This window comes from Tuber melanosporum (genome assembly GCF_000151645.1).
Source record: "Tuber melanosporum whole genome shotgun sequence assembly, scaffold_12, strain Mel28".
NCBI lineage: Eukaryota > Fungi > Ascomycota > Pezizomycetes > Pezizales > Tuberaceae > Tuber > Tuber melanosporum.
The window spans coordinates 845,179-863,801 of record NW_003298777.1 but is presented as its reverse complement, the minus strand read 5'-3'; the positions used below and the strand labels follow the sequence as shown (position 1 = coordinate 863,801).

The following is an 18,623-nucleotide window of genomic DNA, read 5'->3' as shown; positions in this document are numbered from 1 at the left end:
CAGCAAATGAAGTAGTCTATAGACAACCCCCCAGTCAGTTTGTCAGTTGACGCACACTCATCGCACAGCACACTGCACATCACAGGCCAGCACAGAACAGTGATATATTCTCATATCCAAAGTATGCAACTTCCGATAGACGAATCGCTATACTGCTCCAAAATTACTCTACACTGGTCTTTTTTTCTCAAAGAAAAAAAAAGCCAACAATAATAAAAGGCCCTGGGTGAAAATCAAATTATACTACGATACCCTACGATGCGGGACCAGCCTTCATTCATTCATTCATTCCCCAAGTAGCGCAAAACCGCCCTCCACCATCAATCAATCTGCCAACCAAGCATCCAGGATTCAAATTAAAGTCCAAATTAGAGGCGATCCAACCCCCCCCCTCTTCAAGATCTACCATCCAATCGATCTTCATCACTCTTATGCAGCACTCACGCACCTAGTCAACCCCCCAAGCCTTCCCGCATAACGCCATTAAAATCCCGCTTTGAACCCAAGTTTTACCGGGTTATTTTCTTGCTTCGGTTTCCTTATTCACTGGGCTAAGCTTGGTGTCTCGGCCGTCGTATGGTTGCAGATTAACTTGTGCAAACACACTTCAGAGGGCCGGAACACAAAAGGTATCATATCGTGCTCGGGGGCAGGCAAAGGGGGGAATGCAAGGCAAGGCGGGGGCTTCTTTTCGGACAAGGAGAGGAGTAGGGTTCTGGCTAATAGAAGTATCATACTGGGAAAAAAAACTTAAAAAAGAAGCGCCAGGGCTGAGGGCTGGAAGGAAGCGCTGGTACGAGAATATCAGCGTTAATATCCTTTTCCCCGGTTAGTGGGAAGGTCGGAAAACGTGAGGGATAGTAGCGCACCTACTGAGTTGGCAAAGAGAGTCTTTCTCATTTCATGTATTTTCTGTTCCGGCTTTACTCTACTTTCCTTTTTTCAAAATAGCAACAATCTGGACAAGAGGTATCCCTCCTGCTCTGCCTATTCATTCTCGACTTCACACCCTTTCTTGGGAGAGAGGGGGGGTAATAGATTATGCAGACGATCGGAGCAACAGGGGGGGGGGGTATGAGCAACGAAGGAGATCTACCGTATCTTCTTCCACTCGCCCTTCCTAACATCCTGTACGAGCTCACATACACTTTGTGACTTCGCCATTCTGTCCGTCGAATCCAGAAGGAACGAGTGAGCAAGGTAGAAAAAGGTCCTGTGCTTATTGCTTTCTTCCTTCTCCGCTCCCTTTCCTCTCGAACCTCGGGCCATGTTGCTCATGATAATGGGTAAGTTTGCCCATCCCGCCACGAAACTCTGGGAGCACAAGGTTTGTTCGAAGGGCAGACCTGCATCTCGACCGGCCCACCTAACCCCGTCCGGAACTGTTAATGTAGTGTGGTGCCCCAGAGATAGCCCAAGCTGTCACCCTGAAGGGCATCATCAAGTTATCCCCACTTCCCCTCACCCCACCCCCGCTTCCCATTTCTCACCTTGTTTGATCCTCCTCTTGAGCAATACCATAAATTCTGGTAGCCGCGAATCAGGTGACATCGAGGAACTTTGATGGCTAAATACAGGGAGAAATGGCGTGTGTGAGACTGGGGGACCAAGGTGTGGACCTAGGGAAAAAGAGAAAGAGGAAGCGGGAAAGTAGCCCAACGGGTAAATCTAGAAGAAAAAAAACTTATGTACCATGTTCATGCCGTGGTCTCTCAAGTTAGCTTTTCTGGTCAGATAGTGGCAGTGCTTTAGGATAGAAAGACTTGTTTGCATTTCTCCAGCTTTTTTGTCAACTTTTCTTGCTGCCCATCTGCCGAGTATGTTTTGGTGAAGGAAGATGAAATCATACTGACATGACTGAAAACAGTCATTTGCAGAAGGCTGATCCCCGAGCCCCCCCTCCCAAGCTATCACTCTTGCTCACTCACGTATCCTAGAACCCCGTCAAAAGAGAAAACTAGGTCTGGAGTGTGGTTTATCAAAGTAGTAGGATCCTTGGCATACCTGTGAACGAAACAGGGAATCTGGAGCAAGTAGACCAAACTGTCGGAAAAGCCATAGAATGAGTCAACTAAACGGGTTACAAGAAAAAACTAAATACCATGAAAAAGATTTACTTGCCCCCATACTTTCCTTACGCCCCCCCTCCCCCCTCCCCCCAATTCTTAGACACCATAGCCCCCGAGGACTATGGGGTGCTACATGCAACCGCAGGCTAAAATAAGATCCGTACGATAGCTGAGAAAGCTCTCATGTAACCGCACCCAATGCCGTGTAAGAATAAAACACGAGTCAAAGGTGAGGTGAGGTGAGAGGGGGAGTAGGTCCAATCAAAAAGAAAAATCGAATCATGAACGATCACTCAGATTTTGAAACAGTATCTATCAGCTGACGATAAGGGAAGATAGGGGCTGATTGCTCGTGGAGAGGTAAAGCGAAGTAATGTGTGTATCGATTTTTGGAGGAGGAAGGTGAGAAGACGAAGAGAGAAAGGGGGGTAAGACGAGGATAAAAATAAATGGAGACGATTGTAGTAGACATGTCGATAGTAGATGGGGGTGGAGGTTTGCTTGATATTCGTCATGTATGATACGTATAGTATCATACAGAACAGCAACTCAATCATACAGTATCATACCAATTTATACTCTTCTCTGCAGTATAAATCCTCCCAGCATGAGGGTCTCTCATCAGATCCGAGCCAGCATATTCCGACCGGATCAGATCAGATCAGATCAGTACAACTTAATCACACATAAACCTTTCAGAAATCTGGAGGGCTCAAGACTTACAAACCAAGAGTCGGACTACCAACTCCATTACAGCACCTCACTACGGGTATCACTCATACGATACGGCACACACCGCATCTCAAACAAGCTAGCGCCTCCCCTCCCCATTCGGACATTTTATATTATCACTTCTCTTCCCAAACCCGCAAATCAATCAACATGTCAAAAAAAAAAAAAAAAAAGAAAGAAAGAACTATGACGCACATACGCTCTGCATCCACCTATAGCAGACAGCGGGCCGTCACATTAAGTGGAAGAGAAAAAGGAAAAAAAGAATGGAGGAAAAAGCAAAGTAATGAAAAAGAAGTATCAATAATCAACATCGACCAATAGATTCATTCATTCCCCGGCAAAACCCAAAGTGTAAACTGAAGAGGGCAGATCATCGCATCTCCCTTTCTAAGATCCGTCTCGGAGGAAAAAAAGGCGAAACAAACACGCACTGCATATATACTCCGATGCCCCCCACGCCCGAGTGACCCCCCGTTCGCAACAGAGAAGAGCTATTCCTACACCAAACAGGACCTAGTGAATCTGAGCCCTCTCTATTGATATTTTGCAAGTGGCTAGCTTGGCTGGTCCTGTGGTGATGAGAGAAGCAAGGAAAAGCGCCAGTAGCAGGCAAGATGTCCCCGAGCACAGGGATTAAAAAAAAATGTATGGTTAACAGTCTGCGTGTGTCTGAGCTCCCCTTCTAAATCCACGGCCTAGTGTTCGGGTACTCCCCATCCGCTACCTGTACATTATTGTATCTTGACAGGATGCGCAATGCAGGTAGACGGCAATATTGTGTCCGGGGTACTGAACCGGTAACAAACCAGCCCCCAGTAACCAGGCGGCTAGCGTTCGTACTATCATCTATCGAATGACGCTTGATGCAATGAGATCAGCTAGTGGTAGACTACTTGTAGAGAGAGGAAGGGACGAAGTGAAGTAAACCAAGGAGGTCCAAAAGGGAGCGGAAAAAAACCTCCCTATACACCATCGAGGCTTGAGGCTTTTGCACCGGACGGACACCACAGATAAGGCGATACGTAGAGTACCAACCGACAACCGCGCCCGGCGACTAGCTCACGTAGTACAAATTCCTAGGGCAGGATGCTGCGCTAGTACTATCATGAGATAATTATAAGAAGCCCGAGAGGGGCTCCGTTGTTGTGTGTCGTAGCGCAGCATATATATGCAACCATATTATTGCATATCATACCGCACATCAGAAAAATGCGGAGAGTACCGGTAACCTGTAATCGTTTAGCGTATGATAGCTTTGCAGAAAGGAAAAAACCTCAATCCATGGTTAACCTAAAAGCCACAAGCCAAAAAGTAAAACTAAAAAAAGCTCATGCTTCTGGAACGACGCTAGAAGCTTTTGTTTTACTTTTTTTTTGACTCTTTGGTGTGGGCGCTGCGAGGGCCGGTTTTTCTTTTCTTTTTCTTCCCACTTATTCGTTGTGGGTGACATGGGATGACATGTCGCGACCAGACAAGGAAAGGCAGGGCGTGCATCCATATCCACAGTACGTTTCGCTTTCTTCTAGAAGGAAGGAAGGAAGGAAGCTCGGGGAACAGTTAGCCTGGGAAGAGGAGGGGGGGTACTGTACAGTACAGTACAGTACTCGTACCGTGCTGGGGTTGGATGAACAAAATAGAAGCAAAAGGCAGAATTGAGATCGGATTAGGAATGTTGCGCCGCGAAATTTAATATAATTTTTAAAAGAGTATTATCACAAGTACTCTTTCAATATTCTTGACATAGTACGATTCGACAGTGTACGGTACGAGTGCGGACAGTCAGTACAGTACTCGTACTGTACGGATCGACGGAACAGGAAGGGGCAAAGGGGTTTGCTGGGGTTAGACCGAGTTTAGTAGTACCCGGCGTTTAAGAGTGAGGTGCTAACTACTGGATGTAGTTAGTTGGATTTATGCACTGTAGCCAGAAAGGAAAGGGGGTCGGTAAAGTGAGAAGGTAAAGGAAATTACTACTGCGCGCTATGCAGTGCTAGTGACCTAACGGTAGTAAAGTACTGTACAAGTACTGTACAGTAGATATCATAGCAAGAGAAAATTACTTGTACTGCGCAGTATCATAAATAGTTGGTTAGATAGAAGAACCATGAAGAGAAAAACAATTTCGACACCTGCACCCCGATCCATTGGGCACCACCATTCCCACAACCGAGACCACACGCCATGCACGGCACAGTGCAAGTACTGTGCGAGTATTATACTAGCGCGCTACTGTATATAGTTCTTGGTCGAAATATTGATGTGGAGAACATGCGAAGACGCGAAACCTACCCCATGTTGTCACGGACGGACGGACAGACTGCCTCCCCCCTCTACCGAATTCGGGAAGCGAGAGAGAGAGAAAGAGTGTGCCACAAGAGCAAATGTAATAGGAAAGCTCGGCATCATTCGATCAATCAATCAAAAAAGGAAGAAGAAAAGGGCCCCCGATTACTGGATCGAGGCAGATCATAACTTCGGACTTTTGAAGTTTCGGCAATCGCGGAGAGACAGAGAGGGGTGCGTGTGTAAGGAAGGGAGATGGGCCGATGGATGAAACCTTCTAGAAGCAGGGAGGAGAAGGAAAGGAGAGTCTCAGATGGCGTGACATTTGATCGCGTCCAAAGTTGGAGTCCTTGCACCCATGCTCCCACACACGGCCTTGGGCTTCGAGCGGTGAAACTGGGGGGTGTCCCTTGCTGTGCAGATGGCGGAGCGACTGCCGTAAGGTATGAATGATGGACGGGCACTCTTGATGATGCCTGATTACTCGTACAAGTACGGGGGATCCGGGCTAAGTTACCTGCCGAGGGGTTGTGTTTCCTTACTGCGCTCCTATCGCGCGCAGTGTGGCACAAGTTGTACGATAGGAAAGGAATTTTGTTGTTCGGTCGAAATGGGGAAAGTCGTAGGTCGCGGATCTCGGGCCTGCTTTGGCCCTCGGTGCCCCCAGGTCCACGATACTCGAGGGCCCGTAGAGTAGGTGCTAAAAAGTATGAGAAGGCTGCTAGGGTATGGTGAATTAAGAATGCCTTGTTTCGGAGCAGGGGCACTCAACCGATCGAATTCAGCCCATCTCACCTACCTGTAATGTAGAACGCTACAATGTAGAACCGTTTTAACCTGGAGAACGTTTTTTTTTGCCTTGCTTCCTCCTTCTGCCCCCTCAGATTTGTGATGACGCGCATAACTTACTTGTACGAGTATATTACTGCGAGATTGGCTTCTCTTTTGGATGGCACTGCGGCCTAACGTTCTCTTACCATGGTTATGTATGATTGTTAGTGGGATTATTCCTTTAATCCCAAATTCCTTGTAGGAGGTTCCACTACCGTACAGCACTAGTATACCACCACAATATCTAGTCTTGCCAAGCCAATCAGAGGTGGGGGGGTATGACGGGGGAGGGGTTAGTTTTCATCTCCTTCCCCATCCATTTCTACCTTTCCACCTTCCACCCTCCCTTTCCGGGGGATTTCTATCAGCACCGAGATGATATCCCCCACCGAAAGCTTTTTGCTGTGCTTACTGTACTCTACCATACTCCATCGACTACGGTAAGTAATCTTACTCTTACCTTGCGGGTGTCCATCTGGATTCATTGCTTAGAGATGGATCTACCTATCTAGAGTACTAGTACTTTTACACCCTCTGCAAAGGAACGGGAAGGACCAATTAGGCAGTCGTGCGTTAGTAGTTACCAAATTTCGGGAATATTCAAATCCCTGGTTGAGGTTAAACCCCCCCCCCTTTCATTGTGATGGGCTCGCAGTCTGGTGCCGTGGTAATTTTTGTTTTCTTTCGCCATACCCCTTCTTTTTTACACACACACTACCGATAATCCCGTCCTTTGGACTTCATTTTGACTAGCCTCTATGGATATGATAATATTATGATAACATTATCGTAATATTATTATTATGACAATAATAGTGGACGGAACACATAGTCTAATCCAGCCAGTTGGGGCCCACTGGTCAGTCGTATCATGCCCGACGTGCCTCTACGGTAGCTCAGCTGGGGAACATGGGAAAAGGTTCTGACGGAGACGCATAGCGAAGTGCGCGCATCAATCACAAGGAATGGAATAGTGTTATTCATCCCTCCACCCATCCACATCCACATCCACATCCTTAAACTTGTCATACTCGTACTACGAATCACTCCACCCATATCACAACCGTCCTTTCCCGTCTTATCATTTTCTCACCCCCTCCACTGCGGATCGTCGAAGCACTTTATTCCGTCGATCTCAATTTCGCTAGTGGAATTCTCCGTACTTGTATGTGGGTTTTGTGTCAGTACTTGTGTGTCTGAGGTGCGGATCATGTTGTGTGGTGTGCTTGTGCGCCTACATGAGTTACGGTGAGTATCATATCTCAAGGGGGGAGAGACTCCTGGAAGGAGAGGGAGGGGGAGAGGGAAGGAGGATGAGGAGGGAGTTAACTTGTCGTGGTTAAACGAGATGGAACCATCTTCTACTCGTACAATTGGGGGAACGAAAAATCGAAGGCTTGTTGTTCCTTTTAGGGGCTGTTTTATATGCTCCCCTTTCACAGTAATTACAGATTGCCATAAGTGATTCCAATTCCTGAGGAAACTTCCTCGGCTGGCCCGACTTGACCAGAAGACACAGTTCTAATCCCAATTCCCTGTTCCCAGCGATGGGAAACTTGTCCCCTGCAATTAATGCGACCCCGATCCGTATTATTACCAATATCCTCTTTTCTCTTCTGCATCCATTCGATTGGAGTTTTACCCTACCGGCATGTACTCGAGTACAGTACGAGAATAATACTTCCGCTTCCCCCCCCTCTTATTTTCTCTTATTTTCTCTTATTTTCTTTATACAGCCTTATTTTCCCAATTTTTACCTTTTTTCCACGACCCCAACTTTCCTCCCGGTATTCGACTTTTGCCGGTATCTGTACTCGTACAGCGCAGTACGAATACAGTACTCGCACAAATGCTACCAATTGGTCTGTATGACCAGAGTAACACAACCCCACAAGCAGTGGTGGAGGAGCGTTAGGGGAGGAATAAAACAAAACAATAACAGCAGCATCATCACTCGCAGCAAGCAAGCGCACGGGTTTGTTGTAATTTCTGCCCTTTTGCCTTTCCCGGCATATCCCACAAGCAACCGTTTTCCGTCCGATTTGGCAGGGATTTCGCCATCCGTCAAATTTCCCGTCAGCCAGCCGTGCGGTGTCGACAAGGCCCGGGTTAGAGGAGGGGAAGGCGGTGGGTAGGATAGGGGGAGAGGAGACTGAGAGGAAGAAGAGCAGGATCAAAAGCTAGGGATTTGGGGTATATGGTACGAGTACAGGTATGATATGATACGATGCTGGTACTGAACGTGCTGTTCTCATGTGTTCCGGCAACGGACTCTGCTGATTCGTACGCGTAAGTAGTGTACTGTACAGTACAGCACAGTATAGCACATGCACTTTCCTACAGGCTTCACTCCTTTGCGAACTACAATTGTGCCGGTACATTATGATACTGTACTGTACAAGTCGACATAGCGCAATCCGCTTGTACTCGCACACGCTGTACAGTGCAAAGCAGAGATGGTTGTTTCTACAGTATGGTACCAGTTTTGTTGGGGAGGGGGTGGAAGATTCCTCACTGAAAAAGTTACTCGTGCTTTACAGTAGGGCAGGGTCAGGATTATTGTTCGGTCCGAGCCGCACTAAGATTGACCTAAATTGCGAGAAATGGCTTGTTGTCCTCTCCTAGTTTCACTACCCTAACAATTATGATAGAGGAGGTGGGGTGGGACGTGAGAAGCGAAGTGAGTGGGACGAGGGAAAAGAAATATCTGTGATAGATTTATCGGGGGAAAGGGAGAGGGAGGGGAAAAAGGGTTTCTGCGCTACCATACTTGTATATCAGTGTCCGCTTGGGTGCAGTTCATTGAATCGAGGGTTGCGGTGGTGATGGCAGATGGTGGTGGTTGCAGAGCGCTTTCTAGCGGTTGGCGGTTCATTGGCAGCCAGCCCACTGGCAGTTCATTGGCCGTTGTGCAATAAGTTACCGGCACGGTCACCGTGCTGTGGTTGGAGGGTAATTTTAACGTTAACGCCTGTATCACTGTGAAGCTGGATCCGTCAATTGAACGGAGCTTGTTTCCAGGGAAGGACAGGGAAGCATCATAATTGGGGTTACCGTGCTAGTAGTGCTCGAGCACTCGAGTGATCTAGTGTGGGGATCTCAACCGACAGCTCGAGCACTCTACTCGAGTATCATAGGTACTTGTATCATCATAGTATACTGTATTATCTACTAGCACTCGAGAACCGGTAGTCCACAGAACAGGTACAGCACAGTACCCTACGTCCCATGTCCAACGGCGCGCTAGGGCAGCGGGACTAGGCGGATAAGGTGAGTGAAGCGAAAACGCGAAAGAGGGACTAAATTATGCCAGCAAAAAAAAAAAAATCAAGCGCACGAACGATGCGATGCACAAGTGCCAGCTTCTTTTGACCCAAAATGCCAGCCAGCTCCAGCACCACCCACACACCCACACCCGCTCACCTCACTATCTCTCTTACCACTGGCGGTATGATACCGTACGGTATTCTCTTCTTTCTCGCACTTCAATGCTCGATGCCTGCATGCCGTGCCATGATCAATCTATGATCCAGCAGTCGTTACTGCTGCTCCCATTGCAGCCGCTGCTCGATGATGTTGCTAGCCGGATCGCTCTTCCTCAAGCTTTCTCGTTCGATTCCCTTCTCTCTCTCGTTTTCATTTCTTCCCTCCCTTCTTGCGAAGGGAGGAAGACCAGAAACGTGAAGGGATTGAGAATTGAGAGCGAGAACGAGAACGAGGTGCGAGAATGGGGATGAAAACAAAAAGGGAGAAAAACAAAGGAAAAAGAAAAATATAGGAATTGGGAAAGGACCAGAATTAAAGAGAAAAAAGAAAAAAAGAAAGGAAAGAAAAGAAAAGAAAAGAAAGAAAGCCCTACACTTCTACGGGTAGTAGAGTACAGTACTGCACAGTGCTGTACCCCAGTCAGCCTCCCTCGGGAACTTTTTGTTGCAAAAACTCCGGTACTGCGTGCGCGCTCGAGCACTCGCGACAATCAATATGAAACAACTCCCGGTACACTTTTCCACATCCAATCCCAATCCCAAACCCACACCCCGCCCTTCGTTTGTGTCCGTTTTTTATTCTTTATTGTTTCTCACTATTTGCTATTTCGTTGCTTGTTGCTTGTTGCTTGTTGCTTTGCTTGTTACTGTTTTCTACCGCATGTGCGCGCAGTGGTTCGTTCTTGGGTGATTGTTGGCGGTTGGTTGGGCTGGGCTGGCTTTGATGGGTTGTGGTGTTGCTTGTCTACACTTTACCCGTATATATGGCTGTCCTGGGAATGGGTAGCCGTTTTGCTTTGGTGTTTGGTCGTTTTACCTGTGTGTGCTTCTGTTGCTTGTACTCCTCCTGCTGCTGCTTTCTGCCTGTTGTTCCTCAACGCGACAGTACCGAGCACCTGTCCTTCATCTAACTAACCGGTCATTGAAAGTCAGCTGGTGCTCCGACACAATTCATACTTTTCTCTTGTACGCACCGCAATTCATCCACACGGGCTCCATGGTCCTCCACTGCAAGAAGTACTCCTGTCCCCTGCGTTAGTACTCAATGCCTGGGGAGATATGGGCAGCTTCTTGCAGTGTTTGATTGAGAGATGGGTAAGTATAGTACAATCTTACCGTTCCTTGTACAGTACATTTGTGGGGCGAGGAGGCAAACGGGGTACCATAGCGAGAGCAGGTGAGTAATTGAGAGGCTAGAACGTTGCTACAACCGCCTCCGTTGCTGCCGTATTGCCAATACGTACTACTGCTTTAGTACCCCTGGACTTTTTTGATAGAGGGATCTATCTAGATCCAGAGGAACAAGGCAAGACAAGGGAGACGGAAGGGGGAACACCGACATTCGATGGAACGGGGAAAAGGAAGGTCTGAAGGAAGGGGTGAAAGAAAGGGAGAAGAGAAAGAGGGACAACGCGAATTCACCCGTATCCATCATACCTTATACCATATTATACCAAGCATCAATCTCAAAAGCTATCACCACTACCGGCACAAGAGAATTCGGCAGCCTTTTTTTTTTTTTTTTTTATCTTTATTCATCACCTCTTTTTTGGTGTGCGTTATATGCTGCTTGTGCTGCGAGTGTACAAGTACTGTAGTGGTAGCTCTTTCAGGGATTCCAAAACGCTCGTCTCGAAACCAGACGCCCCCCTCCATATAGGAATTGCTGGGTCAAGATTTCCTCTTGGCTGTACTGCTATCTAGTATCAACTCTTACATCTAAACTCTGGTTCTACTACTACTCTTTCCCCTACTCCCTTTCTGCACTTACTCCTTCTATTCCTCTTTCCTTTTACTTACTCCTTGCTCTCCCTTTTCGTCCTACTCCCTTCCTTGCTCCTAGTACTCCCCTACCTACCCACATTCACCTCGACCCTAGGTGAGGCAATCGGTCTGCTGCTTTTTGTTGCTTGCACTGGTGCTACTCGTCTACCGGCCCCGCCTTGCTCACACCCGGACCATCGACATTCATGCAAAGGCTACACGATCCGGCCCCGTGCCCGCTTCCCTCCTCCTCCTTCTTATCCTCACTCACCTTCTCACACCGCGGGGTTTTTTTGACAGCCCGTGCGCGTCTACCGCATCAGTGGTCGTGCTAGTGATTTCCTTCTACGATCCTTCCGTTCTCTGTTCGCTGTATCGATTTTCCTTTCCTCCGTTCAGTGGATCATCTGCCCCCGTCAATCGCCTCCGTTGCGAAGTGGGAAGGGATTACAGAAGGGGTCTTCCCATTTTATCCCACATATACCTTGATATCCCCGCTCATTTGAGAATCCCCATCCTGTCTTTTCTCTCCTTCTGCCTCTCAAATATTTTTTTTTCAAAAAAAACTCACTGTTTACTTTTGAGCCATCTTATTTATTGGTAACTCGTTCGCCCTGCCTTCGTCAATCCTTCTCGAGTTTTTTCTTTTTTTTCTTCTTTTCTTTTTTCTCTTCTCTTGTGCTGGGTCACGCTGCTGGATCAGAATCTCTGAAGTCACAATTGTTGGCTTCTGGTCGTTCCCTCATTCAAATATTTCTCCACATAGACGTTATCGTTGTTATTCATTTTTGCCGGTCGACTCGTCCCGAAAAATCCTCTCCCTGCAAGCAGCTTTGGCCTAAAAAAGATCACCAACCCACTCTCTTATCCTATTGGCTCACCGATCAACTCACCTGCCTGGCCACTCCTTCGACCTGGATACTCCGCTGTATGAACCTACAAACAGTCACTCCAGCGGACTGACAGGAAAAGAAAAAGTAGTAGTTTATAATTTCCACATTAGCCCCAACCCGACTCTAAGAATCTACCTACATTCATTGTTATAACTTAACTTGAGGTTCCGCGCCACACTCTCTTTCCCTCTCCCCCCACCAAGCACAAACTACAATCATATACCCACAACCGCATCACCTTTACTTACACACATTCTTGTTAAACTAGTTCTTGTCTTGTTTACTCAAGGGCACCGCTCACCACCATTACACACACTTATAACTACTTTCCCTTTCCCCCCCCACCCTAGACCCCACCAAAGGGATCAAGCCGCAGATCTCTCCTCACCTTCATTCTTTCGGACCATCGCCTTTCGCTTTTGAACAATCACATATTTATCCGGTCCATTCATTCGCTGATTACGTCAGTCAACCAATTCTCCGCATATAGCTGGAATCCGCCTGGCTTGCATTAAACAACTCCGGAATCTCGGATTTAACGAAACGAAGAACGAGATACGAACGATCCGAACATAGATACTTGGCACGTTAGGAACTGTGATTTGTGGGATTTACTGTTTTTTTGGGGGGGGATTTTGAGAGTTCTTGTTTTTCGATCTCTATTTCTGTTACCACTTGTTGCTTCAGTCGCTCCCGTTGGTTACCTGCTGCCACGGCACATTACCATCGCTACTACCACTGCAGCTGGAATTACTTCTACTACCAGAAACCTACTCCACTGCAACTGCTTGACAACACACACATATCCGGAAAAAAAAAAAAGAGAGACATCTAGCCCCCCCCACAAAGAAAGACAGCCACACTTCTAGTGGTGAGCTGTTCGAAGATAATATTTTTTTAACTCTTCATAGTGCCTTCACTAGAACACGCCTCTTATCATCGGGAGGGCCGAGGCGTGGGAGAGTGGGAGGAAACGTCGGCCTCGAAATATTTCACACTTCATCAAATGTCGGACTTTGGAGATCATTCGTCCCATTTGCCCTGGAGAGAGCAGCGGCTGGAGAGAGATACCCCATCTGTCTTGCCACAGGAGCAAGAGGGTCATCAGGCCCATACTCAGCTTCCCCCGGTTTATGAGCAATACAGCCCTTCTGGGGTCTCTGAGGCCGAGGATGACTATAGGGATCGGGAATGGCCTACCTCTCACGAAGGGCATGGCTCTCCCCATTCACAGACTTCAAATGGATCCATGATTGAAAGTCCACACTCTTCTACTCATCACTCAGAACACAGGCATTCTGTGGACATCGCTGGCCAACCTTCACATGGGGAGCATCACATGTCCTTGAGCGAGAGAAGGCAGGAAAAAAGGAAGATGAAGCGATTCAGGCAAGCTTAACTTCCTTTTTGGCTTGCGAGGGATATGAGAGGAAGATTACGGTTGCTAACTTGATACCTTCGGAGGAATTAGACTTACCCACAACCAAACACGCTTCCTGATGAGTGAGTTCGCCAGACAGGCACACCCTGATGCAGCCCACCGGGAACGGTTGGCGAGGGAGATCCCTGGCTTGAGCCCTCGACAGGTGCAGGTTTGGTTTCAAAATAGGTTCGTAGTGTGCCACCATTGCACTAACGAGGAATACAGTTGACTAATAATGTTTCAGGAGAGCCAAACTGAAACGAATGAGCAGTGATGACCGAGAGCGTATGATGAAGTCGCGCGCGCTGCCAGAGGAATTTCCAATTCTTCAAACGTTGCAGTACGGAGGAGGAAGGATGATGGGGACTCCAATTGCTTCGCCAACTGAATACTCACCAACAGCTAGCATGGCTTATCGTACGGATCCGCTGCGAAGGAGACACCTCGGAGAAGATGAGGTTGTCGTATCGCCCACAACACCGGGGTTTCCAGGGTTGTCGTTCACGCCTACAACTACCTCTGGCGACCTATTATCCCCTGCATCCTCAACTGGAGAGCGGCCTTCTTTCCTCGGATACATGGCGGCGCCTCTCGGCCCTCAGCAGCAGCGAGGAAACCCTTTTTCAAGACCCAGGGATCCGTTTAGGACGCACCCTAGCGTACCGCGGCTCCAACTACAGGATATCCCTAGATCGATGGCTGAATCTGCCAGTTCACCTCTGAGATCTAGCACCCCCTATTCGGCAAATACTATTGACCACAGCGAGTACCAGCTAAGTCCTAGCACATATTCTATGCAAGGAATGTCATTCAACGAACCGCCAAGAAGTGTCCCTCCAGAAACACCTCAAAGCCCTTTTGTGCACACCCCACAAGGTACATAACTCCCGGTTTTCCCTGTAAACTCAAGGTTATATAACTTACACTAAACTAGGGCCATACACACACCCTTACCCCTCACCAGCTCCAGCGTCGGCGCATCAAACACGACCACCACCGAGCTTTCCACCTCCATTGACGCTCCCCGATTACAAATACCCACAGCCTCCCTTGACTCCCCATTCTGGGACAATGTCAGGATTTGCAACAGCACCTCTTGTGCCTCCACAAGAGTTTCAAATTCCACAAATGAGCGCTCCAGCCGATGCCACCACCCCGAACCCATCATACCTTGCGCGCGGTTCTGACTCCATAGGCTCGGCAACAGCACTGGGAGCGCCTCCACAAGAACCCGAAGAACGAAGAGGCCGGGTATCTCTGCTAGGGAGGGAGTTTGGACATCAGCGAAAGCGGTCCTCCTCACACCCTCCGAATTTTCCTCAAAACCGCGAACCTTAGACAGATAGTATAGCGCTGGATTGACTTAATTTTTATTTTATGTAGAGATATGCGACGCATTTCCCCAAAGGCCGGAGGGATGGGAGGGCCAAGGATTAAATTACCTTGGCTAGCTTTCACTTCTGGAATGATTATTTTTCTAAAACATTTACTTCCTTTTTCTTGACACCTGCCTTAGATGGCATATCTCTCTTCTCCCCCCCAGCGTTTCCATTATTTTTACCTTTTCTGTTCATTATCTTTTCAATTTATCAATCTCTGTTCATAATATTTGGTTAGGAGCATTGGACTTCTTCGGCATTTCTCTTTTGGCGAGAGAGATAGGGCGTTTGATGTAAATATATATATATATATTTTTGTGGGTGTTTTCTATGCTGGTTGGCTCGGCTGGTCGGGGTTTTTGTTTCTTGTTGTTTTTCTATAATAATATATTATATATATAATTATAATATTATATATATACATATACATTTACCCCCCCCCCCAACTGTTTGACAGTCATTTCTCTCCTGATTTCTCATTCCAGCTTTACGGTTCCGTGCTCGTGCCAATTTTTTGGGTATCTTCCACCTTCCGCTATCCATATTTCACTATTTTCCTGCACAGAAGCTTTAAGACGGGCAGGTCACAGTTTACATTTCCCAGAAGCTATACACGTGATGTGCTGCGGTCGGTCGGTGTATGAGAATAGGAAATTGGAATAAAAATGGCCAAGGATATATTGCGGCCTTGAATCTTTTAATCGCTTTTTATTATTACTATTATTGCTATTATTATTACTATTATCACCCTTCTCTTCTCACATTTATTATGATATTATCGCCCTATTCGCTCAGTTGCAGAAAGAGGGAAGGGAAATTGTAGATGTTATATATCATACCGGCGAAAGGAATGGGGTGGGGAGGCCTGAGGCAAGCACAGGGCATAATATTCTCGGCTGGGTTGAATATCGGTTACCATCTGTAGTTACCGACAAACGACGTTGCACTGTACTGTACTCGCACTTGTACCTATGATACTACAATTTTGACCCGGAGGAGTTAAGTGCGGAAGTTGAGGTTGGGGTTAGAGTCACAAGGTGCCAAAAAGGTCTCAGTTAGCAAAGCGGCTATCGCTTATCTGATCTGTCTTGGCACCATGAAGTAATAGGATCCTTGGCGAAATAGACCAACCACCCCTCCAACAAAACCATCGCTGCCAACCAAGTTGACGTTCTGCCACGAAGTGTTTACCCTCTCTCTCTCCCCACTGCCGACTTGACACGCTCTCAAACTTCACACCACCACCACCACAACCACAACCACAACCACCACCAGCGACAAACCCCCCCGCTCCATCAAGCAACACCCCCTCATTTTTTGCCCTACACCTCTCTCCTCCTCTTTCTTTCTTTCTTTCTTCCCTTTTTTTTTTTTTTTTCCTCAAACGGGAGAGGGGAAAAAAAATAAAATAAGATAGAAAAGAACTCGCCAAAATAAACTCACACCATGTCCGGACTTGAGAAAGCTCTGTTCAACCTAAAGGTACGTCATCGCCATCACCACTTTTCATTTCAACTCATTCACCGAATCTTCTCTCCCCCTCACTTTCCTTCCCCTCCATCCGCGTTTGTTGTCCGCTATGCCCGCTTTTTCCCGCATCGGAGGTTGAGCTATGGTAGTGGGTAGCTTACTGACACAGCTATTGCGCACCACAGTTTACTGCAAAGCAGCTAAACCGACAGGCGGTCAAGGCCGGTAAGGATGAGACGTCGGAAAAGGCAAAGATAAAGAAGGTTTGCTGGGGAAAACCCCTCAACCCTTACCCACCCTACTGCCCTGCACTCCACCCCCGCTGTTGTACCCTTATTTCACCCACCCATACATACGGATATATCATACGTACATACATACATGCACCCTGGAAGACTTTAATCTTTTTTTACCCATTCCCTTTTTGAATTTGCTTTTTGCATTCTACATTTTTTTCTTCCTTATTTGCCTTTTCGATCGTACTTTCTTTTGTTTCCTTACAGCCGGTAAGACGGCCGGCCCGCTGACACGGTTGGGATAGGCCCTCTCGCAAGGAAACCAAGATATCGCAAAGGTATACGCACAGAATGCCATTAGGAAACAGAACGAGCGCCTGAACCTTCTACGCCTTGCCTCAAGAATTGATGCGGTGGCAAGTAGGGTACAGACTGCCGTGACCATGAGGCAGGTCACCGGCAGCATGGCGAATGTGGTCAAGGGGATGGATAGTGCTATGAAAACCATGAACCTGGAAAAGGTGTGTTATTACCACTTGTCATTGCTACTATTGTTACGTGTTCCCGTTCATTGTCGCATCTAGTTTCGCCATCTCGGCCCCGTTTTCACGGGGCGGAATGGAAGGGGAAGAAGGGCAGGGTCCACTGATTTTTTCCCTCTCTTTACTGATGAAAGTGCCTTCTCTTGTCGGGTAGATTTCCTTGGTTATGGACAAGTTTGAAACCCAGTTCGAAGACCTGGATGTTGCGACTGGGTATTATGAGAATGCAACCTCTTCCGCGACAGCCGTTGCTACTCCGCAAGAAGATGTCGATCGATTGATGGGTCAGATTGCCGATGAGAACGGGTTGGAGCTTACGCAAGAGTTGACGGCGGCGACCCCTTCTAGAGCAAAGATTGGGCCGACAGAGCAGGAGGAGGACGTGTACGTTGTCATTTCATTCATTCATGCTCACTCTCCTCCCTTCTCCTTCCTCTTCGCTTTCCATTCCCCACACCTTCCGCACTTGCAGTGGGGATGAGAGTACTGACCAACCGTCCGCAATTATTAGGCTTGGAGAGCGCTTGAGAGCTTTGAGAGGATGATGGGTTTACCCCATAGACTGGGATTACGTTAACCTGTATGGACGTAACGAGTATGAAGGTGACGAAAGCTGGGATGAAATGAAACATTTTCTATTATTACTTGGAGTTGGCTCCGTGCTTCTTTTCTTTTTTTTTCTCTTTTCCCTTTCCTATTTCAATTCCTCTTTGTTCCCGTTCTTGCTTTGCGCCCGCCAGTGCATTAGGGTTTTTTTTTTTCCTTCTTGAATCCATGTACCACCTTAGGTCGGGAACAATATCTACCGTTAGCTCCTTAACCGTTCTGTCTGAAGAAATCGTCATGTTTTCTCACTCGCTTAGCGCTCCCTAGCCGCTCACCCCCCATGCCACCACGTTTTCATCCGGTACTGTATGTAACCAAAAGTAATAAACACAAGATAGCCGATCTGCCGTACTGTAGCACTCAAGTACGCCTTGCAAGACACCAAATCAAGTGACCACCCGCGGCAACCGCGAATTCCTACCCATACAGCTCCTTCCTCCCTTCTACGAGTACAAATACCTGTGGCCAAAGAAAGGGTGATCAGTGACGGGAGTCGAAATCAGATGACGTTTTCTTAATCCTCTCCGCCCCATCAGAAGGCGCCGTGGGAGAGCCTTTCGATTGATTGGATCTCCTGCGTGCGCACCACTCGAGCACCCTGCCCAACCCGTCCACCCATACCCAGCAAATACCGTGCTATATAATAGCAAGCTAACATAGATTATATAAAGAATGACTAACCAACCCAATCTAGCCCGGTCCAGTCCAGCCCCGGGGGGGGGGGTTTAAAAAAAAAGGGGGAGAAAAAAAATAAAAAAATTCAACATTAATTAATCATAGTGATACAGAAAAGGTACGGGCCGACATGATATGCCTTAAACCACCCCCCTTACAATTAATCAGCCATCACCGCGAAATCTTGTAATTTCCGGATTCCGAGATAGATATATCGTAGACGGAAAGATCT

General features: G+C 47.5%; 2 protein-coding genes; both read left to right on the top strand.

Annotated features, from left to right (window-relative positions):
* Nucleotides 1–13,559: 13,559 nt before the first annotated feature.
* Nucleotides 13,560–14,367, top strand: GSTUM_00004451001 (uncharacterized protein; the record flags this gene model as incomplete). Its single annotated transcript, XM_002835888.1, has 2 exons — nt 13,560–13,669; nt 13,728–14,367. The coding sequence occupies 2 exons, from the start codon at nt 13,560–13,562 to the stop codon at nt 14,365–14,367; spliced, it is 750 nt and encodes a 249-aa protein (XP_002835934.1).
* Nucleotides 14,368–16,136: 1,769 nt separating this feature from the next.
* Nucleotides 16,137–18,058, top strand: GSTUM_00004450001 (uncharacterized protein). XM_002835887.2 has 5 exons: nt 16,137–16,344; nt 16,518–16,595; nt 16,874–17,089; nt 17,265–17,494; nt 17,622–18,058. The coding sequence occupies exons 1-5, from the start codon at nt 16,309–16,311 to the stop codon at nt 17,653–17,655; spliced, it is 594 nt and encodes a 197-aa protein (XP_002835933.1). The 5' UTR covers nt 16,137–16,308; the 3' UTR covers nt 17,656–18,058.
* The last annotated feature ends 565 nt before the right edge of the window (nt 18,059–18,623 follow it).

Excerpts from the sequence above, each read along its gene's own strand:
- GSTUM_00004450001 (XM_002835887.2), top strand. The coding sequence starts at position 16,309 with ATGTCCGGACTTGAGAAAGCTCTGTTCAACCTAAAG. Across the intron at positions 16,345-16,517 it reads AAGCTCTGTTCAACCTAAAG|TTTACTGCAAAGCAGCTAAA; the intron begins GTACGTCATCGC and ends TGCGCACCACAG. Across the intron at positions 17,090-17,264 it reads AAACCATGAACCTGGAAAAG|ATTTCCTTGGTTATGGACAA; the intron begins GTGTGTTATTAC and ends CTTGTCGGGTAG.